Source organism: Artibeus jamaicensis, unplaced genomic scaffold (assembly GCF_021234435.1).
Source record: "Artibeus jamaicensis isolate MK-2021 breed Jamaican fruit bat unplaced genomic scaffold, CSHL_Jam_final contig_2170, whole genome shotgun sequence".
NCBI classification, from domain to species: Eukaryota; Metazoa; Chordata; class Mammalia; order Chiroptera; family Phyllostomidae; genus Artibeus; species Artibeus jamaicensis.
Window position 1 is genome coordinate 1794189 of NW_026521445.1, and position 24766 is coordinate 1818954.

General features: G+C 38.8%; 1 protein-coding gene across 5 annotated transcripts in view; it reads right to left on the minus strand.

The window, feature by feature from the left end:
* The window catches only part of KCNK2 (potassium two pore domain channel subfamily K member 2), a 156367-nt gene that overhangs the window by 21033 nt on the left and 110568 nt on the right, over positions 1-24766 (minus strand). For all 5 annotated transcript variants that reach the window (XM_053658165.1, XM_053658161.1, XM_037159537.2 and 2 more), the window contains exons 5-6: positions 23863-24049; positions 12279-12418 (exon numbers count right to left, since the gene is read on the minus strand). In XM_053658165.1, coding sequence (XP_053514140.1) covers positions 12279-12418; positions 23863-24049 — 327 coding nt within the window. The remainder of the gene's footprint in view (positions 1-12278; positions 12419-23862; positions 24050-24766) is intronic.

Sequence of the window (24766 nt, forward strand, 5' to 3'; positions counted from 1 at the left end):
AGGAGGAGAAAGACAAGGAGAGAAACATCAATGCAAGAGAAAAACATCATCAATCGTGCCCAGACTGAGGACCGAACTGCAACCCAGGCATGTGCCCCAACCTGGAATTGAAACTGCAACCTTTCCGCTTTGTGGGACAACACCCACTCAACTGAATCCCACCAGTCAGGGCTATACTGCATATTTATAAGTTCTTAAAAGAGTAGATCTTAAAAGTATTCATCACAGGAAAAAATGTTGTAACTATGTACGGTCACAGATGTACCTAAACCAGACTGACTGTGGTGATTGTTTCAATATATATACAAATATGGAATCATTCTGTTGTATTCATGAAATTAGTATGTTGTATGTATTTAAAGATATTAACACCTATGACATTAATGTTGTTAAAAAGACTTGGAGATATTGGGAATGGAGCTAGATAGGTGTCTGGGGAAAAAGCATTCCTGAGGGAGGGAACAGTCCGTGCAAAGGCACTGGGGCAGGGCAAGCCCAGTGTGGGAGGAGCACCGAGGGGCAGTGAGGCTGGAGTGGAGGGAGCGAAGACAAGGAATAGTAAGAGAAGAGGTAAGGGTGAGGGAGGCTAGATCCTGAGGAACCCTTAATGCCATTTCAAAGACTTTAACTTTTACTCTGAAAATAATGGGAAGACATCAGAGAGCTGCTAAGTAGAGAAATGATAACATATGTATGACTTGTTTCAAAGGATTATTCTGGCACCTTAGCTGAGCTCAAACTTCATACCAAGCAAAGGAAGAAGCAGGAGATGAGTTAGGAGGCTTTAGAATAATCCAGGTGGGAGTTAATGGTGGCACAGAAAGAGATGATGAGCAGGTGAGAAGCAGGTGGATTCTGGGTACTCTGAATATCGATGCCATAGGACTGAACATTTTTTCAGATCAATGCTATTGGGTTAAATGTAAAGTGGGAAAGGAAGTCAGGGATATCACCTTTTCTATGCAGTTTCCCCAGTTCATCCAATTATACATAGCAATTCCATTTCTGTGCACCAAGGCACAAGATGTACCTCCTTTATGTCTCTATTGTGGCACCTACTCTGTAGTAATTATTAGTACATGGTTGCCTATAAATTTCTCCTCTAGGGCAAATGCAGTGACTTTTTTATACCTTTATTCCCAATAGCTAGTAAAATGCCTGACACAGCATCATGATTGAAACGTGTCTGATGAACACACCAATCAGTGATGGGCTGAAGTCACGTGCACCGTGCACCTTTTGCAAGTGGCACTAACAGTTCCCAACGTGCACATCAGAAACACGACTCGGTGAGATTCTTATTTCTTCTCTTCTGAAACTTAGACTGCACTTTACTGCCTTTTGGCTAATTCACATTTGTGACAAAGCTTCCAGGTTGCAGTGCACACGGCTTCAAAATAGGAAATCAATTTTTATCTTGTCCTTATATATACATATACATATACATGTCCTTGCAACCTTTATTGCTCATTCTGAAATGCGTATCAAACACAAAACAATAGGCCTTAAACTGAGTGTATACTTAAGCTACGTCTATCCAACAGCCTTTCAAAGTGTGGCAGAAATGCCACAAATAGAAATAAAGGTGGGTATGTATATATGCATGCATATATACTATATATTTATGTATAAAGATGAGTGTGTGTATATGTAGATATACTCACATGTATGTATAAAGATCAATGTACATATATGTGCATATAGGTATACAAAGACTGGATGGCATTAAATTACCCTCACTAAAAGAAATGTCTTATGTCCTCAGAATAGCACCAAGAAATTGAAGAGTCCATCAACACACAGCAAACCTTGTCATTAGTGAGAAATTACATGAAGAATATCATTACTTTCATATACATAGGTTCCAATTTGGGAAATACATTTCTTTCTATAGTAAGATATTCCAATATGATTGATTTTTCTACTAAACTTTGGGGCAATGTTTCATACAAACATTTTGCTCAAAAGATAACTAAGTGCTTGTTGCCGTAGCTGGATTATGACAATAGTAAAACCAAGCTGGCTAAACGCAACTATGCAGCTGGCATAGCTCAGTGGATTGAGCGTGGGCTGCAAACCAAAGTGTCTCTGGTTCAATTCCCAGTCAGGGCACATGCCTGAGTTGCAGGCCAAGTCCCCACCTGGGGGCACACGAGAGGCAACTACACATTGATGTTTCTCTCCTTTCCTTCCTCTCTCTAAATATAAATAAAAATAAAATCGTTTTAAAAATAACTATGCGTGGCAAGCATAAACAGCTAGAAGATGTGGGAAGTGTTTTATTTTATTTACTTCTAAAGGTGAAGAAAAAGACACTTTGTGGGTCGTGAGCAGCCCTGTGTGCTAGAGCTGGAGTGTATTTTTGTAGCTGCACCTCCTTCACAACAAAGCTGACTGCTCTGGAGAGCATGTTTGTTTATTTGTGTTTGTTTGTATGTCTACTTGTCTGTTTAATCACAGACACATAAGTCAAGTACCTACCCACTGTTCCTGGGAACAATTTTACCCGAGAAGGCAATCCATATTAAGTTGCTTCAGATTGAAATATCCAGTATCATGTTTAATAATGTGAATGCCTATTTCCATTTGGGGGGAGAGTATATTTACATATGTTATACACATTACACACAGGTTATAGAGTGTATTATTATTATTATGTCAACATAGCCTTCTACTGGTTGGGTTTCTGAGTGATAAGCAGACCCCTGCAGTATGCCACCAAGCCAGGGACTGAAGAGCAAGATGACCAAGAAGGGCCCCTTTGAGAAGATGCCCTCTAGGAACAACATTGTGTGATTACCCAGCATGCAGTTTTCCTTTTCTGTTCTGTAACTCCTTTAATTACCCTCAAGCCTTTCGTTAGGGTACATATGCTTCAGCCACCCATTAGCTGGGTTACGGGGAGAGCGTGGGGAATGTATTTTCACGATTTGAGCACAGTGGCCCCTGAGGGAGCTTCAGTGTCAGAAGCAGTTCCGACATGGCCAAGTGAGAAGAGATTTGAGCTATAGTCTAGAGTGACAAGTGTGACAGGGATAGATTTCCGGAACATCAAAGCGTGACAAATTTGTATTTGAGTTGAGATGAGATAATCAGTTTATACATAAGCAAAATAGAATTTTGAAAAGTTCTTAGCCAAGCCATGACTAAAGAAAGTATACCAGAAATGTCTAGCCAAACGTGACTTGGCCTAGTGTATAGACCATACTCTAATGTATAGATTATAGTAGGAAAGTTATATTTGTAGAAACTGGCTTGTGAATACAGTTCCTTAAAATATTACCTTGAACCATATGGAATTGTGATTCTCAAAGTCAAAAATAGTTGAGTATAAACAATTTCATATGGTTCAACCTGATAAATTTCAAAACATTATATAAAGATATGCTGCTCTTTTATATCTATGATTACTTTGTTTTACTTATTGGTTTTATGAAACAACATCAGTTCAAGATCCTTTCTTTTGGAACACTCACACGGAAAACAGATTCAATACTACTCAACATCCGAGACTGCCTTTCACAGCAGCTGGGCGTCTGGTCTCCACGCAGCTCAGTCTGTCCATAGGTCCCTTGAAAAGCAAGTTTCTCTTCTTCACTTCAACTCTTACCTGATGTTTCTATTTAAATAAAACCACTAGCAAATCTTAAATAAGATAAATATAGATAATGCACTTTAGATAATATATATAAGTCTATCAGAGATCTGCAAACTGAACTAAAACTAAATTCACCAAATATTAGCACGGTGCATAAAGTTTAAATCTCCCAAATGATGATGGTGATCATGATGATAACTATTTTAACTCTTTCCTTGAAATAAAGCAACAAAAAAATTATGTAGTTTTACTGGATTAGTGAGGATAGGAGAGGTTAAAATCTAGGACAAACGGCCCCTTATCTTTAGTGCTTTCAAGTACAAGTTCATTTCTCACTCATGCTAAACGTCCATGACACGTCAACAGGGGCTCTGCGCATTGTGGCTACTCAGGGACCCAGGCTGACCCAGCACCATGACCTTCTGTGGTCATCGTGCCCGAGGCAAGTGTGCTCCTGAGGGTCTCAAAGGCACCATTCTACGTCCTTCCCATTTTCTCACACCACTTCTGCCCACAGTTCACTGACCAGAACTATTCACATGACTCACCAACCACAGGGGGAAAGGGAAGTACAGTGCTAACACGTGCCTGGAAGGGGAGAGAAATTGAAATATTTCATAAGGAAGAGCAAGAGTTCACCTTTGTTCACAAAGAGATTTTATATCTGCATGTGTGTTTATGTACGTGCACATACAGACGTATTGTTAATTGCAAGCTGTTCTTTGGTTCAAATCGGAAAGAACTAAATTCCCTTTTCATTTTATAAATAGACAATATCAACACATTAGAAGTAAGTACCAAATCTAACCCAGTTGTTACTATGTAGCTACAAAGAGGAGCTTTATGACTAGCTTGGTTACTAATTGTGCTCCCATATAGATCAGTGCATCTTAACACGTACAATTATAACATTCTTTGAAATAAATAGAATTAGTTTGTGTGATTTCTGAAAAAAATGCATGGGCTTTGGAGCCCATACAGTGAGGTACCACTTACTGATCACAGAAGAGATCATGGACTTTGCTGTAAAAGATGATCAAATAATCCATGATTAAAATTCAAAGCTGCCCCCCCCAACCCAACCCTACTCTCAAGTCAAATCAAACACAAACAAATATTCTTTTAGAAAGAGCCATCTATGAAGAGAAACTAAAAATAAAATCATTTGTTGACCCATGCTCATGTTCTCATCAAACATAGGTTTTATTTTTTGTAGAATGTGATTGATTTTAGCTCTGAATACAGCAAGCAAAATATGTTGGTTTGATGCAGAAAATCCAAAAACAATTTTAAAAGCAAAGTTCATAGCAGCTGCTTCCCCTAATACAAATTCTCAGAACAGACAACAGCCTTCAAACAGTCAAAAGAGATGGATAACATTATATCTTGATGCATTAAATCCCTATAATGTGCTCTGCAACTAAAGAAAATGAAATTACAAAGTGCTTTGAGGCAAAAACTATTAACTTACTTTCCTACTATGAACAAATGAATAGAAAAAATGACTCTGAATTGTCATTACCAGATTGCATTCTGTGAAATACTTGAAGCAAAAAGAAGATACAATTTATAAACAGTAAGAGTTCAACCTAAAATCTAAAAATGAAAAAAAGAAAGAATCTTACTGCCTGTGTTTATTTTTAGAGTAACAATTGAAATACTCTTCCTTGGTTTCATAAAAGGAAAATACAAATGGATTCTACCCAGTCACATCAGGACACGAGGACTCATATGGCTCCAATTCTAGAAAAGAACTGAGATGATAGTAATGGATGGGTTTAAGAAAAACATTTAATGTAGGAATTAGTTTTCACGTCCACAGACCATGCAACATATTTAAAATTCCTATACCTACTTCTTTGCAGGCTATTCTGAATTCAGGGCTTGCTATTAACTTCCAGCAATAATATAACCTAATGTTCCCTTACCTTTTTGCTTGCATTTACTTACTCTTTCAACAAAATGTTCAGGCATGTAAACACTCTCACCATTTGATGTTCATGTAGAACAATATATAATGATATAGAGGGGATAATCTTAAAACATTACAGAATTATTTGATGTGGGAAAATATTTGATACTAATTTCTTCCAAAACCCCTGAAGAAAAGAACAAGCATTTAGGAAGCATTGAGCACATCCACACTCTACCCACTGAATCTCCAAGCAATCTCATAAAGGAGGCTAAATCTCATTTTAAAGGAAAATGGAGACTCAGAACCCCTTCTGATTAGGTATTTGCTGGTGAAGTTCTCAGAGCTGGTACATAGTTAAGACAGAATTAAATCTCAATTGTACGGGCTCCAAAGCCCATGCATTTTTTTCCCCAGAAATCACACAAACTAATTCTATTCATTTAACAGAATGTTATAATTGTACGTTTTAAGATGCACTGATCTATATGGGGACACAATTAGTGACCAAACTAGTCATAAAGCTCCTCTTCGTAGCTACACAGTAACAACTGGGTTAGATTTGGTACTTCTAATGTGTTGATATTGCCTATGTATAAAATGAAAAGAAGAAAAGAAGGGTAATAACAAAAACACATAACCAACTTCTTGAGGTCTGGGAAGGCAGCATAGCAAAAAGGCTAGAAGGCTGGGCCCAGGAGTGAATCCCACTGGCATGATTACTGGTTCTACCGCTCACCCACGGAAGAGCTGTGTAACCTTAAGCACATCACCTGACTTACCCCCATGTGCTTCCGTGTCCTTATGAGCCATTATGTGACAGCTAGGGACGTCACATCATTATCTTACCTAATATTTTAAAAAGACATAAAGTGTACTCCAGAAGAAAAGCATTTCTACTTCTACCACTCTCAAATCCTATTTTTGGCATATATTTTGACTTGGAAAAAACTTCCTAATATTGGACCCTCCAAGGTTCACAGTATCCAATATAATAATACTAAGACTACACAGACACGTAATTGGGGGTCTTGGTTCTACAGATAGGATGGTTCATAAAATTCACTTGGAAATTAGACATGAACTCACATATGAGAGTTACTGTTGCCTCAAAGCCCAATTTAAGTCTTATATTATTATTTGATATTATTTGTTCTTTTATTTTTATTTCCCATTCCTATTACCCATTTACTAAGTGAATAATACCTTTCTGAGCCAAGTCGGGACTGGAAAAAGAAGGAATTTTCTCCTTGGCATGAGTAGGTAGAGCCAAATACAGACCAGGAGATGAACTTCAGAGTCTGACGACTCTGATCTCTTCCCCAGAGTCCAGAGGGACAGAAAACAGAGACCTGTACACATGCCTTATTTTTAATAGCCCATCATGACACTGCTTGCCCCTGTTTTATTTTATATGACTTCAATCATTCCTAATTGCTTTAGTTTCTCAACAAGAGAATCACAGTAAATATACCAAGAAAAAAATCGGAACTACATAGTAATTCTCCCTCTCCCAAGTATGTCAGCAAGCAAACTAATGACTACAAAGTCTGACGTGCTCTCTGAAGATGGGAAGGAGGGAAAAGAAAAAAGTAAAAGCGGGCCATTTGAACTAGTCAAAGGCTAAGTGCCTTCTTATTCAAAACTCCTTTTCCCATCTCTAAAAGTAAAAGTAAAAGCGAAGATTGTAAAGACCAGGAAGGAAATGTGCCAGCCCTGCAACCCTTCTAATACAGAGATCGGCCTCAGCTACCACAGGCGAAGAGTCGCTCCCAGAGCCTGACACAGTGCTCATCACATAGTCCTTCATAAGTATCCTTCTAATGAATGAGTGAGTTAATGGCTTAGGAATGAATTAACCTTAAATAATCTCCCAACTGGTCTCCATGCCTCCAGACATCTCCCTTTCCTGCTGCTTTGACACTGTCACTCAACAGCTGGGCCTCCAGCCCCGCCGCCCACCATCCATATTTACCGCGTGCGCATGCCCACGGTACCCCGGATCAGGGCTGCTACACTGCACAACTTCAGGAGGCACTGTTCACAGTTTTGTATTGTTTGTGCTCCAAGGGCTCCCATTCCAAAGAAAACGTATCATCAATGCTGCCCTTTGGGACTGTGCTTGATGTGCCTGCCCAGAGAAGTACCTTCGGCTGTACCCATTCCTCTGCGCAATTCCAGGGCGGCAACTTCACATTTGTTTCTGTGGAAGCGGCATCCCTGGGGCACGACCTCCTTGAAAATTCTAATTGCACTGTTTCTCTATTTTATGTTGCTGTGTCGGCCTCTCCTCGGGTTCCATTCTTCCCCCAGGCTTCATTCAGATCCATTACTTTAACCATCTTTTCTTCAAGACCTCAACTCCTTTGACCTTCCAACAGACCCCTACCATGAATCAATTTCTTTGACTATGTTATTTGCTAAACAGTCCTTAATAGTCTCTAAATTCACTGTCTTAAATGAAGGTGTTCCTCTGGGTTCCATTTTTAGCTCTTTTTGCCCACTTTCTTCACAAACCTTCGTTCGGTGAATTCGTCTGTAGTCCTCCCACTGCCACGTACGTCCTGGTCACCCAGAGCCCCCTGAATCGACTCTCTGGCTCCCATCCTTCTGACATTCCAGGTTGCATATCCAATCACCTACACTTGAATTAGCCACACATCCATCATTGAAAACATGTCCATAATGATACTTTCAATCCTCCTCCCTTCTACTCAGAATCTCTCGTTTTCCTGTGTTTTGTAATATCGCCCAAAGCTAGAATCATAAATATCATCCCTGCTTTCTCTTTACTGCTCACACCTACCTGATTACCAGACCCTATACCTTCTATCCCCCAAATAATTTTGAAATCTCTGCTTTCATCTCACTGTAATAAGATAATATTACAGTGTAATATGTATCCCACTGTAATAAGATAATAGACCCCTATTCTAGGCAATAATTTCTCCCCAAAAAGCCATCATCCTCACTGTGGACAAGATCATTCATTGCCCCCTACTTAAAACCCTTCAATGGCTCCCTAAGGTTTTCAGAATAAAGTCCTACTTCAAACGGCATCTAAGGCCATTCATATTTAAAGCACTTCTCCCATAACAAATCATGATAAAGTGCGGCACTACAACCTTTCTAGGGCCCAGGCTGCGACTGGTCTCCAGTTGCCCATCGCCAGACAAGATAAAGAGCTTCCCAGCCCTAGCTTGTCACGGAAAGGCGTGATCTTTAGAGGAGACCAAATGCTCTCTCACCAGATAACCAGCAGAAGAAAACTACATCTCTCCATATTCTCAGGTTCCTTCATAATGCAGGGGCCAAATAAGAAGTTCTAGAAACAGTCTTTCAAGGCCTCTTGGCACTTGAGCTTCCCAATCAAAGGCAGTTTCCCTAATGTGATGCAAGGTCAGTCTCCTAGTGAGCATCTGCATTGGCATGGATGCCTCCAGACTAAGGAAACGATATTGGCTAAGGGCTGATGCCTGGCCATTCGTTCGCTGTGGCCAGCTGTAGCGCCACCACACGGCCATGCCGGTGGGGGCAGTGGTGGTGTTCGTCTCACAGATTCCAAACACTGTGGTACATCCACAAAACTTAGAGAACTAGACAAAAAACCCAGGCCTTTCCCACTCAAGGAATGTAAGCAGTAGCAAACTGAACTATGTTTGCACATATGCAGGATGCGGTATTCCCTGCTTGCTTAGGAATGTACCTTCTGAATGCTGTGATCACATCTTCTTTTTATTACACCCGCCTCAGATATATATACTTCTTGTATTATCTCAAATACCTAAATAATCTTTATTTTCTAAATGAAAACCTTGGTCCTTCAGAAGAGAGCATATGGCTTCATAGAAAAAGATAATCGTATCAGTTCTCAGTGGTGGACAGGGACCCACTCTCCATTAGAGATTTAAAAATAATGAAACAAACACTTTTATAGAAAGTTGTATGCCTCTGTGGAAAAATGATTGAGGTCATTCTATTTTCTTTGAGGAATGCACATCAACTCTAATCATGTGTGACATTTCTGAGACCTTTCAGGGTTGTTCCAATTAACCATCTCCTCTTCAAATATTTCAGATGGAATAGCCATACTAACATGTTTTCTTTCAGCATGCTCATTAAAAGCTATTTATCTTTCATTGTAAACATAACAGTTCCATTAAAACTAGTGTTCATAGGAAATAAAATATATTTTCACATAACAGAAATAAGACCACATATGATTAGAGCTATATGTTTCTAACTAAGCAATATATCACATTCATTTTTAAAATGTAATAGAACCATATTAATTGTTATAAGATTATTTATTTAAAAATATGTAAGATTGGAGTTTACTATTTGTCAAAATCTTTTTATTCAAGGACAGCATGTGTTTTAGTGCTTTGAACTGGAAATTTGATGCTATGTATTAGTTTGTATTTTTTATATTCTGTACTAGTCACATTTTTTAATAGGGCAGATTCCAAGTTATCAAAATTATTTAGCATTTTCATCCATTGAAACAGAAAACCAGAAATAACCTTGTTGCTTCTGAACACTTAGGAAGTGTTTCAAAGCTGGAGTATCTGGAATGACTTAGGTTAGACGGTAAGGAATAGATACTGAACATTCATTCACCTGGCCTGGCTCATCCAGGTAAAGACGCCAGACTAGAATACATTTAGTTGGTGTTTATTTCATTGGGCCTTTGACTCAGTTATTCCAAAATGAGGATGCTCTAATCATCTTTTTCCCAGTGCTATAAAAATTCTAGTAGCATTTCATCTGTAAAGACCTGATGATCTATCTATAGATAAATTATAAGCGATCTTTCCCTTCTTTTCTTCACATTTTCTGTTGAATTTGTGACCTGATCTTGTGACTTCCCTAAACTGCAACTTAAATTAGAAAACACACATCTGCTCAAACTGACAGCACCACTTGCACTGGCTCAGCTGTCTGCAGCAGCTGCAGCTGCAGAGGGTTCACATGAACTTGTTCATGGCGTTCCCTCACATGAGCTTCCTACAGATGTGGTCACCAGAAAGAATATGCTACTCCCCAGGCTAGGCAGAAGCCAACAAAGAAAATAGTTTACTACTTTTCAGCGTTTGAAAGCATGAAAACACAATGATACAGCTCACACTTTTGGTTGAGAATCGTGAAGGTCAGTCCTCAGGAGACACACAAACCTGTTTTTCCTATTAAATAAACCAATCAATGTAGACATTTAAGTTTATTTCAAAGAATGGTGTTATGGCCTGAGTTGTATTCTCCACAAATCCATACACTGAAGCCTTAACGTTCAACGTGATTGTGTTTGGAGATAAGGCCTTGGAACAGAAGGTTAAGGTTAAATGAGGTCAGAAGGGTGCAGCTCTGGTCCAAGAGCATGGTGTCCTTGGAAGAAGAGGAAAGCCACCAGAGCTCTCTCTGTCCATGTGTGCGCACACAGGAAAGGCCATGTGAGGACACAGAAAGAAGGCAACATCTGCAAGCCGAGGAGAGACCTCCCAGACCCCAATCGCTGCCGGCCCCCCAGCTTCCTGAATTGGGAGAAAACACATTTCTGTTGTTTGAGCTGTGCAGTCTGTGGTTGTCTTGCGATGGCAGCCCGAGCACTTGTACAGAGAGTTATCTCCTTACTCCAGAAAAGTGCACTAATGCTTTGCACCAACGAGTCCCATCCCCAGAAGCACTGGTTTCTAACATATAGCTTTTAAAACTTTAATAAAATATTCTTTAATATTTAATTAAATATACCAATGTAATAAAGATAAAGTTTCCCCCTGTTCTATGTGCCTTAGTGGCTTTCTAACTGTGATCCATCTGCAATATTTAGTATGTACATATGCATGCATGTATATAATGTATAGTATGTTTAGAATATGTATGCAACATATATATATTTCACAAAATAACGCTTTTCTTAACTATAAGACATATATTCCGCTCAGTTGTTTTATTTTTTTTAAAATGTATGTGTGTGTTTTTTGGAAACTATTTCAAAGAAAGCCAGTTTATGGCTAGATGTTTGAGAAGTTCTCCTTTTAGCTACGTCATTGAAAATAGTTCCTATTTACAATCTCTGTTTTCCCTTAGCATCTCAAGATCCCTAAAAGTACATTGAAAATACATTGTAGTGAACATAACCACAATTTTTCTCTCTCTGTCTCAAACTGCACAATTTCAAAATTGAATTTAAAGTTTCCAAAATGTCATGAGCCAAAATTTTGATGTTCGTTTCCATATATATAGTTGTTCAAAATAGGTAAAAGGATCTCTTTTTGAGCAGCTGAGATTTGTATATAAAGAAATTGGCCAACGTGCACAGCTTTGGGGCACATACGTGTGTATGCACATCGAGACTAGCACCTATTTATAAAGACATAACAAAAAAGGAAATAAATTGACTAAAGTAGGAGAAAATTAATATTATTTAATACATTCACTTTTTCCTACTACGAATATGTTGACACGAATATTTCCTACTGTACTTTCCTTTATAGAATAAAATTACTTTGTTTTTTTAAGGAAAAAAAGCAAAAAAGATATAATAAAAAAATTTAACTACACCTCTTTTATTACAAATTACCCTAAGCACCTAGATAGCATCTGGAACATAGACGCGTTTAATATTTGTAAGTGAATGAATGATAACTTCTAGGATAGCAACAAATGTACACAAAACATAAATATTTTTTAAATAAATATAAAAAAGAGGGTTTTTAATTTTTATTAAATTAGTGAAATAGAAGTGTTTTGTGCAAGCTTCTGAACCCTCACCTCTTCCTTCGTCTTTTTCGATATCACTCGGAGCCAGTCCCCAATCATGCTCAGGACAGCGGCGAAGTACGCGAGCCCTACGAGGATCCAAAACCACACCACAGGCTTGTAGAGGTCTAGATATTCGATGTCCGATCCACCTGTGAGAAAGGAAACAGTGCGGAATGAAATAGCCTCCGATTCGTAAATGTTAACAGCAGAGACGTTTGCTAAAATCACTTGCTGAATTTTGGCTGGTAAAACGGCGATCATCCTGTCCATGAGCTCACGTTCCTTTCTTCCTACGGAATCCCTCCTTCGCCCTCATATAGTCCTTATTCATTTTTCATGAGCCAGCGAAATAAGTTTTTTTTAATAAGACATTTCATGAATTCTCCAGGTCATCATGATTTTTTCTTGCTCCATGTTTCTTCTTTATTTCCTACAATGTGTCTTATCATTAAGTCTAGCACTTTACTCCAAGTTCTCTTTCCATCTCTAGTGTGACAAGTAGAAGACAGAGATGACACATTTTTTAAAAATATTTTACTTATTTATTTATTTATTTATCTTTAGAGGGGAAGGGAAGGAGAGAGGGAGAGAAACACCAATGTGTGGTTGCCTTTCGTGTGTCCCCTGCTGGGAACTGGCCTGCAGGGAACCGGCTTGCAACCCAGGCATGTGCCCTGACTGGGAATCGAACTGTGATTGTCTGGTTCGCAAGCCCGCGCTCAATCCACTGAGCTACACCAGCCGGGGGACACATTTTTTTGAGTATACATTTAGTTGAGTAAATTTTACCTTACTGCCAACCAAGTCACACTGACCAATCAGGACACGCTAACCAATCAATTCAATGCCACCCTGAACAGAGAGTGGCTCTTATTTCAAAATCGTCAATACAACAAATTGAAAACAAACGCCAGACACAATGGCACAGTGGGTCTCATTTAAACAGTAATTTGCAGGGGATACTGCTACTCACTATTCTCTGACTTTTCAGAGAAATTCCCTTGTTTGCCATGAATTTAAACCCCTAGCTCTCAAGGAAAATGTTGGCAAAGGAACTGTTTTTGCTTTACTCTGATCTTTACTTCTCCATAGGTATAGTAACTGCACCCATGAGAATGTGAACACATCCCCACACATCTCTACATCAGCACATACTGATAGGCCAATTATTAAATCCCCAACACCGAACAGGGACTGTTTTTTACAAGGGATGGAAACAAGTCTTTCTCTTGAGAAACTCATAATTGAGCCCGAGAAAGCCTCACATAGACAATTAACCATCATGGAGTATACCCAGGGACAGTGAGAGAGAATGAAATTGTACTAGGAGAGGATGCAGGTGAAAGAATTTTTACAATACTTCCAGAAGGGGAAGGATGTGAAGACAGAAAAATGAGCCTTAAGTGATGAGGATCAAAAGAGAAAAAGTTTAAATGGAAATGTGTGGTATAGTCAAAGGGTTTTAATAGTAGCTAAAGCTATATATGGATGACTGCCAGAGGGCAGAGGGGTATAAGAGAAGAACAGAAAAAGTGAGTTGTGCCAGGTTGTAAGGAGAGGCTCCTGCAGCGATGGGGAGTAGGTAAAAGTGGATAAACAGGTAGGTCTTATACTCGTTTGACTATACGCACAGAAAGATCTAGTGGCAGAAAGGAAGGACCAACAGAGAAGCCCATTAGAAACGTTTGTTCTGAACCAGCAAAAAAATTATTGTGCCTGAGTTAGGGCTGGAATGAAAAAAAAGAAGCCTTTTAGGGGCAGAATCATCAGGTTTAATGACTGGTGAGTCAGTGTGGTAACTGAAAGGAAGGCTCTAGAATGACCAAAGGCCCTCACTTGGGAGATGGTACCAGCAACTGAACAGGAAACACAAGGGAAGGAAGAGTGGCCAGAAAAGACTAAGGTAATTTAAACCAGGATATGATAGGTTTGTCCTGCTAGAAGCACACACAGGCGCAGATACCCAGGGAGATCCTTAAATACCCATCTAACGTTAGCAGGGCAGAGCAGACAATAAAGATTTCAGGATCGATAGCACCGAGACTGGGATGTTTTCACAGGAGCCAAGGGTGTACTCAACTGTCAAAAAATCAAGCCATACGACCAGGACAACAGCTAGTAAGTAGTCACTATGCGTTAAAAATCAAATATAAAAGTTTGACTGTACCATTACTCTATATAAATTAGACTGTGAGTTGCCTGCCATGACATTTTCAAGTCCTAAAGGGGCAGAGTGAAAAGAGACCATTTTTCTATCAGGCAAATAATGTTAACTTCAGCTTTCATTTGAAAGAAGTCGTTTTAAGAACACAGTTTCAAAGTAAATGATATCGCCTTCAAAATATTGTGAAAGATTTCACCATGTGCAGTGTTTTAAAAATATATATCATTTTGGGGGAAGATTATGGAGGCTAAATGCATCTCATGATGGTTAAGACTCGGCCCATGGGGGCTGCGGCTCCACATATTCACAGAAGGGACTACAGACATGTGTGCGGAAACTTGTTATATGACAGCCTCACTAGTGAAACCTGTTTTTCAAATATTTCCATTTTCATAAGACCAAACTGACATTTGTTCCAAGTGCTTTCTCTTTCTAAAGCAGAAAAATCATCTTTCAAAGACCTGTGACTCATTTAACCTGAAATTCACCAAGATGTGGATTGTAGAAGTTCGTTCACACTCAAGATGACTTTCTATGTCTTCTCTCTTATAAAGGAGATGTCACAGTTTGGAAAGAGTAAACTAGCTCAATCACTAAAAGGTTTGTACTGGGGTAAAATGTCTACCCCACAAGTTTCAGTGGGTTCTAAGTCACAGTTAGGGGACAATGTTTTCCCATTCTTAACTGCCACTCTTATGAAATACCAGCAGTCAAAAGATCGAGGGAAAACCAATGTATCTGTGAATGTGGCCAAACAACTCACAAATCCTCTTCACTTTTTTAAAAAGATTTTTTAAATTTCTTTTTCGAGAGGGGAAGGGAGGGAGAAAAAGAGGGAGAGAAACATCAATGTGTGGTTGCCTCTCCAGTGCCCCGCATTATGGACCTGGCCCACAATCCAGGCATGTGCCCTGACCAGGAATCAAACCAGTGACCCCTCGGTTCTCAGGCTGGTGTTCAACCCCCTGAGCCACACCAGCTAGAGCCCTCTTCACTTTTTGATAGCTAAGATTTATGAATAATTTCCACCATATTTAATTCACATGATCCAAGAATCTAAGCAAAATTAAATAATCCGTAATGTTAAAATAACTTGCTAAAACAGCTATTGGTTTTATTTTTTTTTAAGTTTTTATTCATTTATCTTTAGAGGGGAAGGGAAGGAGAGAGAGAGAAACATCAATGTACGGTTGATGTGCGTCCCCCACTGGGAACTGGCCCGCAATCCAGGCACGTGCCCCGACCGGGAATTGAACTGTGATCCTTTGGTTCGCAGGCCCATGCTAAATCCACTGAGCCACACCAGCCAGTGTGGTTTTATTTTTAAATTAGAAAACATTGAAACATTGTCTTGGCTGTTATAAGCATTAATTTAATCTGGCTACATGCAGGAAACCTGTCCATGGGTCTGTTGCTTATTAAGAACACAGGGTAGTTTTTCTGCTCTGGCTTCACTCCCCATATGCCACCCCCACCCCCAGGTCTCCTCTGCCACTCCGTCATTTCTCTTCTCCTTCCACAGACTCCTGAGACACAGACTGCAGGATGCCACAGCCCACTGTCCACGCTTGGATTCCTCACCCACTTGGCAGGAATGGTGACCACATTGCTGTTCTCTTTGTTGCCACTACAAATATGCACACAGATCCTTTCCATTTTAAGAGCTTTCTGACTGATCATGATAGGAAAGCAATAAAAATAGCAAAAAGGGGTGGAAAGACAAAGGTTTCAGGAATCTTATAAACTTTTCCAGGTAGTTAAAATAAGTCTCTTCCTGACTCTCAAATGATATGTGACAGTCTCTTTTAAATAGTGCCATTTCTCATCCCTTTAGGTAACTCTCTCCTTTCCACTTGATGCTTTTAAGATTCTCTCCTTATCTTTAATAAGACAATCAGCTGATTTCTCAAAAGAAACTTTATAGGCCAGAAGGGGATGGAAAGAAGTATTCAAAGTCATAAAAGGCAAGGACCTACATCCAAGATGACTCTACCCAGCAAAGCTACCATTTAGAATGAAAGTGCAGATAAAGTGCTTCCCAGGTAAGGTCAAGTTAAAGGAGTCCATCATCATCAAGCCCTAATTATATGAAATATTAAAGGGACTTATCTAAGAAATAGAAGATCAAAAACTATGAACAGCAAAATGACAACAAACTTATAACTATCAACAACTGAACCTAAAAAAAAACAAAAATAAGCAAACAACTAGATCAGGAACAGAATCACAGAAATGGAGATCACATGGAGGGTTATCAGTGGGGAGGGGGAGAATGGAGGGAAAGGCACAGGGAATAAGAAGCATTAATAGGTAGGCACAAAATAGACAGGGGGAGGTTAAGAATAGTATGGGAAATGGAGAAGCCAAAGAACTTATAGGTACAACCCCGTGGACATAAACTAAGGGTGGGGAGGAATGCTGGATGGTGGGGGGTGAAGGGCAAAGGGGGATAAAAAGGAGAAAAACACTGGGACAGCTGTAATAGCATAATCAATAAAATATACTTTAAAACTAACTAACTAAATAAATAGTGCCATTTCTCTTTGGACTTCTTCCTGGTACTTAAGGAAATCAGCCAGAGTCTAATCTAATCTAGTAGATCAAACTATAGGTACTAAAACATGTAGCCCAGGAAAGGTTCAGGCTGGCAAGGTTGCCTGGGAACGCTTTCTCTCCCCACATGGGTTCCCTAAACTTTTGAGGGAAGCTGTATTCCCACTCCTGTCATTTCCACTTGGGGCAGGATGATTAGCAAGACCATTGCCCATAGATGTAAGTCATACCTCTCTAGCTGTCTTTATCAGGCTTTTTAGACACCCAGGCCTGCCTGACTCCACGTGACAGGCTTTTTTCATTGGGCAGGTGGTCCACATCACCTACGATCCCATCATTTATCCACTGGCCTTGTTCGCTCACACTGAACGGTAGACACCCAACTAGTGCTGGAAACATAAAATCAAAGAAGACGCACCTCTTCTTTTCCAGGGTCTTACCTAGAAACCAGGTGAATCTGAAGATAAGTATCATTTCATTGAAAGCCTCCTCACCTTGTTGCTGTTATCATTCCAACAGTTTCTAGAAGTTGGCCCTATTTTTCTCTAAAAAACCTGAGTATACAATGTACTTCTCCCCTTAAATTTATTTTTCTTTCCCTGTGATGCTCCTGAATCACAGAATACTTAAAAAGAAAAAATAAATAAAAATAGCAATGGAAGGAGACATGACTTGGGGTGAAGACACAAGACACAAAGGTAGTTTCTAAAGGAAACGACCTTTAGAACATCTCACGATCATAAAGAAAAATCAACACATTGCTTCACTCGCTCATCTTTTATGAGAATAGAAATGTACAGTATATGAGATGTACACAATTGTTATCCCTAGAAATTACCTTTAAGTCTCAATATAGAGCAATTTGGAGTCTTTTTCATCAAACAGTAAAATTTACTGCCAGCCTCCCTAAGCCATAACTATTAGTCACTGAATGATTTCCTTCTCTTCTTTTTCTCCCTGTGTCTCTACAATGCTTCTCTGCATCCATTCTGAATCCTAGAAGTTACCTAACTTCTTGGTTTGTCCACAGTCTCCAGGACTTTTGAGCCTTTTGGGTCAAATCCTATTTGATTAATCATGCAACTAGCCATCAGCTCTCTTGTGAGTTCTCGGAGAGTCCCTAGCTGAAGCAGTGGTATTCCAGACTCTTTACAGAATTTTCTGTACACACACAAAGTAACTACCAGCATTGGTAGTTAATGTTCCTGGATTTCGAACCTTCTGGCCCATAAGAATAGGCATTCATTATCACTAAGTGCTAAGCACAGTATGGAATATACAATATGGGCTCACCAAATATCTGAACGAATGAATGAATGCACGAATGATGTAATCCATCTCCCTAGCAGTCACACAGCCCTCTCTTTCCAATCAAAACAATTTTTCTGAGCCACTGTGGTGGTGATGGTAGTACTGTCTGATCTTGAGTAGACCCCACTCCTCATCGGGTTCTTTCCTTGGTATCTGTTGAGTTCCTGGCAAATTTTCAGTGATCAGCTCCATAAAAGCCGTTTTAATAACTGGCCTTTGACATAGTTGCAAAGGTCTTAGGCAACATCAGGAACTGTGTCCTGCAGGGTCTCTACTAGAACAAACTCTTTTAAACAAAATTTAAAACTCCATGATTTTTCTACAGATTTATATGTCTTCATGATAAAATCCCCTTCCATTAGTTAAGCACTCGGAGCACTCTGCTCCGTGAGTCATGTTTCAGTCGTAAGAGAAAGCAATAGTGTGCTCAATAAAAACTGCATTTCCAGTAATGACTTTGAAAACATAATTCTAAGAAAACTCAATTCTTAATATGAGATATACAAATATATTTTTCCAAGTCAAAAATGTGATGCTGATTGGCTCTACAACTTCGAAAATATGTAAAAATTTAGTAAAGATCAATGCACCAGAAGAAGAATCTGACCTGGGAGGAAGCCCAATGACATTTTCTCTATAGAAGAACATAAGGCACTAAACACAAAGCCTGATTTACCCGGTAAGCATTCAATAACACATGTGAGATGAAGAAAAATTCATTATTTAACTAAATATACTAACTCTCACTGATCAAAATCCCAAGAAGATATATATATATGGATAAGTAAATACATTTGTGTTCAGATAGAAAATGTGTTTACATAATATCAACCATGAAGATTTCTTGGAACATTCAAATTTTGGACTAAAACTTTTGCTTTTCATTAGTAAAGTAGGTAATAAGAACTCACTGCTTTGCAAAACTGTATGTTTGCATCTGGCTTTCACTCATTCTTATTATCTCTCATGAACTAATTTGGTTTATGAAAAGTATTTCTAAGCATTTCATTGGGCAGCGTCTAAATTTGTAGAAATTCATCTATTCAAACCCCCACAGTATATATTAAAGAGGGCACTAGCTTTGAAAATATTTTAAATTGTGTTAAGTTAGGTCATTAATTTGCCTTTTCTCCAATTTTGAGGATTCACCAACTATTTTTTTTAATCATGGACTTAGGAGATTAGTTGTAGAAGCAAGTCTGAATAAGTAGAACTCAATTTTTCACACAATTGCATATACCTAGTTCTCGGTCTTTAAGGTAATCATAATTTAGTAACTTATTAACCCCAGACCTCTCATCAAATGAAAAAAATGACAAAAGTTAAAAAGCAGAACATAGGAAATCAACACTTAGCTCTTGAATATAATTTTGCCATTAACTTTAACTTGCCTCTATAAATTTGTCTATATATTCTAAGCACTGACTGCTCAAATCCAGTATGTGACACTTTGCTGAATAACTTAGTGTCTTCTCACTTTTTAGGAAGGAAAACACAGCATGCAGTAGTACTCTCAGCAATAGGGCTATGTTTATTCACATGTAAAATAAAAGCGGTGGAGAAGCCCTGGGGCCCCCACATCCTTTGTGTCCCTGGAACACTGAACTCCAGAACAGTGGGCCAGTGGGACAGAGCCGACACTGACCGCTAAGGTAGCCAACCAGCCACTAAAACTCATCCCTTGCATACATGTAAATATAAAATTAAAATTCGCCAGGAGAGCTTGTCCTACAGAAGAATCACTAAGCATTGGGTTCCTCTGCTCGGTCACCTACACAGAGTCCCAAATGCTAGGTTCTTGTGTCCCAACTTGCGCTCCCTAAATGCTTTTAATTTCATTACCACCAACAATGAAAAGGTTCTGCTCATGCAAATTTAAATATATTTATTTAGAAACCAGAAATCTATTTTGTGCTCATTTATACCATGTATGTTGTGACATGCAAGGAAAGAGGTTGAAGAACACATAGGAACAGGAATTGTTCTGTTTCCTCCCCACGGTAGACAGTCTTGCTGCGTGGACTTTCTCGCTCCTTCCAGAGGATGAGCCCTCTGTCTCAGAGTTCTGGTCTAAAACTCCACATTTTCACCTGCTGCTTATGAGATGTTCCTGATAGTCACACCAAGGTTACGACTTGTATCCTAAACATTTATACATCACTTCCAAAGCGTACTTCTTTTCCTTTAATAACACTGCAGTTTAAAGACTGCAGTTCTTGAATGTGTCTTCCAAGAAGTTCTGTGCACCAGTGTGATTGAGCTCTAATCCTTGTCGGAGTGGGTGTGCAGGCTTGAGAAGGACGCCAGCCAGTGAGTGTGCATTACAAGAGGTACAACTTTGCTCTCTTTGGGAATTTGTAGGCCAATGGAAAGATGAGTAGCTGTAAGTCACAGCAACGCCTCTTGTTTTTCCCCAGCAAAAATATCATAGTGAAGTGAAAACACTATCAGTAGGGACAACTAATAGCAAGAGAGAAGGTTCTAAAAAAGTAAACAATCTGTATTTCCCAGGTGTGGTACTTGCCTTAACTCAATGGCTAATTTTACTTTACAGTCACAAAGCACCCAGAAGCAAAGACTATTTTTAGGATGAACTATATAAGGCAATTCTTTCCCAAGATCTTTTAAAAAATACTCCTCATTTTTGCTTTTTCTAAGACTTTTCCAAAAGGCACACATTTCCTACCCAGCCTTCCCCAGACTCTTGCTCCCTCATCCATATTCTTCTGCCAAAACGCACCCTGAGAACAGGCCTCACTGGAAACAATACCATGAGCAGAGTTCTAGAGTCTCACAAAGACCAAAATAGCTACAAAAATACATCAGTGAAGGAGCTAGAGATAAGTCAACCAAACTAACGTCGATCTACCTCTTCTCTCATTCATATTTCTAAGCCACGTGTCACCTCCATCATAACAAACGACTTTGCTAATTATTAGCCAAATGTATTTCTACCATTTTTCATTATTTCTGCTGTAAAATTAAAATAATGAATTCAAAGAGGTCTACGAAAACTAAAACCCTAGTAATAAAAAAGATGCGTGTTACACTAAACTCAATGCCATGCGAATATCACTTTGTTGCCGTCCCCCCACGATACTCTGCTCCGACTCTAAATTGCAGGTCACTGAGACACATAAGATGTTTTCATTGAACGTCTCTCTGGGGGCAGTGCAGACTGGGTACTAACGAAACCCACATGATCCAGCCAGTTTCAGAGTGTTGAGCTCATAAGGTAAGTTTAAAAAAATTGTTTTTCATCTTCCACAAAACCATGAAGTAAAAATATTTGTCCCTTTTTTCCTAAGCCAGTTTATACTGTGGTCACAAATGCACGACATTATTTTAGGACTCTACCCACATTAGTTATTTTTATAATTTGGGTTTTTTTTTTAGTCTCAGACCATGTGGGCCTCTGGACTGATACCATCTGCCAATTGTTGAAAATAACAAATACATTGTATTATATCATTGGAATTTGCTGAGAGAGTAGAACTTCAAGGTTGTTGCCAAAAAAAAAAAAAAGAGGGGGAATATATATGTGAGGTGATGGATGTGTTAATTAACTAGATGGTATGAAATACTGCAATGTACACTTCAAATACCTAATAATTTTATTTATCAATTATATCTTAATAAACCTGAAAAATAAATAAAACTGTGCATTACTATAAAAATAAAATTAAAAATTTAAAACATATTATAAGCAATACAATCGTATTGGCCTAAAAATAGAAGATATATCGCCTAATACCTGTATATTCTAGTTTTTATGAAACGTTGTTAATTATACTTATGAAATGGTACAAGAGGCTAAGATTAACACACCACAAGTATCAGTGTTCTTATCCACACCGTGTCTCACTTTCTCCTATATTAATACACTTTTTGCTTCTACTCAAGCCAGTTCTACAGCTTTGATGAGGAGGAGAAAAATGGGTGTTTTAGGACAGAAGCTCTTATACGGACATGCAAATGTCTGAGACTCTTCTGTCTACATTCTGCTAGTTAGAAAACTAAAAGATCTCCAGCAGAGTGTGTGACCCCCACCCCAGGCCCTCCAGCCAGCACACAGAGGTGCACAGAGCATTTTTGACCGGAGCGAAGTTCCACTCAAAAAAACATACCTTCAAGGATGTTATCCATTCCCCAGAAAGGAAGGCCTTGCCAACTCACACTTACTAACCAATCAATAAAAACATGCGCACTGTCAGCTTTCTCTGAGATTTCACAGAACTGCAAAACATATTCTCTTTTTGAAACTATTTAAGTAAGAAGTTTGGGTCAAGAAGGAACTGTAAATAATCAGAAAGTATAAAACTCTCCTAAAACTAAATTCAGCTGGTGAGTTTACTCTGGAAAATTTAATGGCACATTCCTACTATAATATTTGGCATGTTTTTCTCATACTCCAAACTAACTATTTTTAAAGAATAGCTTAGCTTTTCAGGAGGTGGTCAAAATGATCCATGGTAGTACATTATTACATTACTTTTGACACAATTATTATCTATTTAAAACTGAAGTTAGAACAATAATAATTAAATAATATAACCGGGGAAAAAGAGAGTTGAAATGATGGAGATGTTAAGTCCTAAGAACTCTAACAATAAAGCAAATAGCAGTTGAAATAACATATATAGAAGAGAAAAATTTTAAAAATAGATAAAGAATGTGGACACTTTGGCTAAGCCCAAAAATATCATCCTGAGAATTGAAAATGAAAAAAATAAATATCTTCAAGAAAAAAAGTTTTTAGTAGCTAAGAACATCTTCTAAAGTCTATATGTGTTTTTTTTAAACTAAGACATAAAAAGACCTAAGAAAAAAGAGCAAAGATAAGTTAAACTGAAATTCTTGTAGTGCTAAAAAACTAAGGGGCTGATGTTAGGTTTCTGCAAATAGGCTGGGAATATAAAATTCTGAACAACCAGCCACCAAATTTCTTTCATAGAATAAACAATAAATGTTGAACTGCACCCATCTGCTTACCTCTACTGTCATAAAATGAGTTTTTTGGGAAGACACATTTAACTGTGTCTTCCAAAAACATATGTTGAAGGCCTAGTCCCTGTGACTCTGGAATGTGACTTAATTTGAAAATAAGGTCCTTATAGATGTGTTAGTAATGATGAACTCATACTGGATGAGAGCGGGCTTTTAATCCTGTTGACTGGTATTCCTTTTTTAAAAATATGATTGCTATTTTTCTAAGAAGAGGGAAATGTGGACACAGGGAGAAAGCCACGTGATAATGAAAGCAGAGATGGGAGCGATGCCGCTGAAAGCCAGGGGCCAGTGAGGACCGAAGGCCTTCAACGAGGGGCTGGACAGAGCCCGGGAAGGATTCTGCCTGAGTCTCAGAGGTGTCAAGCTACTGCTGGCACCTTGATTTTGAACTTCCATGAAAGAATGGATTTCTTTTGTTTAAAGCCACCCAGTTCGTGGTACTTGGTTATGGCAACCTTAGGAAAGAATACAGTCACTCAGTTGGACGGCAAACCCGAGTGACGTCTATAACGGCCAAGGGTTAGAAGAGCAGTGTTGGTGCCAGGAAAACCTTACCTGCAACGTAGTCACCAAATCCAATGGTTGTTAAAGTGATAACCACAAAATAAATGGCATCCAGGGCACTCCAGCCTTCTATGTGCTTGAATATGATTGCGGGCAGAGCAACGAAGAGCACGCAGCCAAACAGGATAAAGATGATTGTTGAGATGATGCGAATCTTGGTCTGACTGACGTTCCACTTCTACAGAAGAGATACAGACAGAAAAAGGAGGAGGAATTAATTGACAGAGATTCATGGATTATTGGTGCATGCACAAAGCTAACCTATATACCCTGTGATCAGCAAATTAGCAAGTGAAAAGGTTGTTTTCTTCATTTTCATGATTTTTTATTGTCTTTCTAAGTAAAGACAAAATTGGGTATAACATATACACTCAATGCTAATAACAATGCCACTTTTCTCTTTCATGGCTTTAACACAAGTAAAATGCTCTCAAAAATAAAATTACATTGGCTCCGAGGATACAATTCTAGATTTACATCATCCTTTTGTTTCCCTGAACTGCTGTGAAAATATTTCTAGTCTACAGGCATACAAAGAATTGCTGGGTAAACACAATCTAGAAATATATCAAAAATGAAAAAAAGCTGAACCATTAATTAAATATTGACTACTGATAATTGACAAAATGACTCCCCCTCACTCCTATCACATTTGCCAAACATTATTCAACTGACTCAAGTGTATTGGTAACAGACTGAAAGTTCACAGTTGAGTCTCATGTGACCCACATGCACAGTCTGTCTGCTCTGTGCCTTTAACTGTAAAACTGAACATGGCAACAGTGATACGTGAGTGAGGGTAAGTCTCCAACAGCCCTCGGCTGCAGCTGTCATCAGATTGCCCACCTTCCCTCACCTCTTTCTCTTATCAGGAACCCCCACTGGATGACATTTA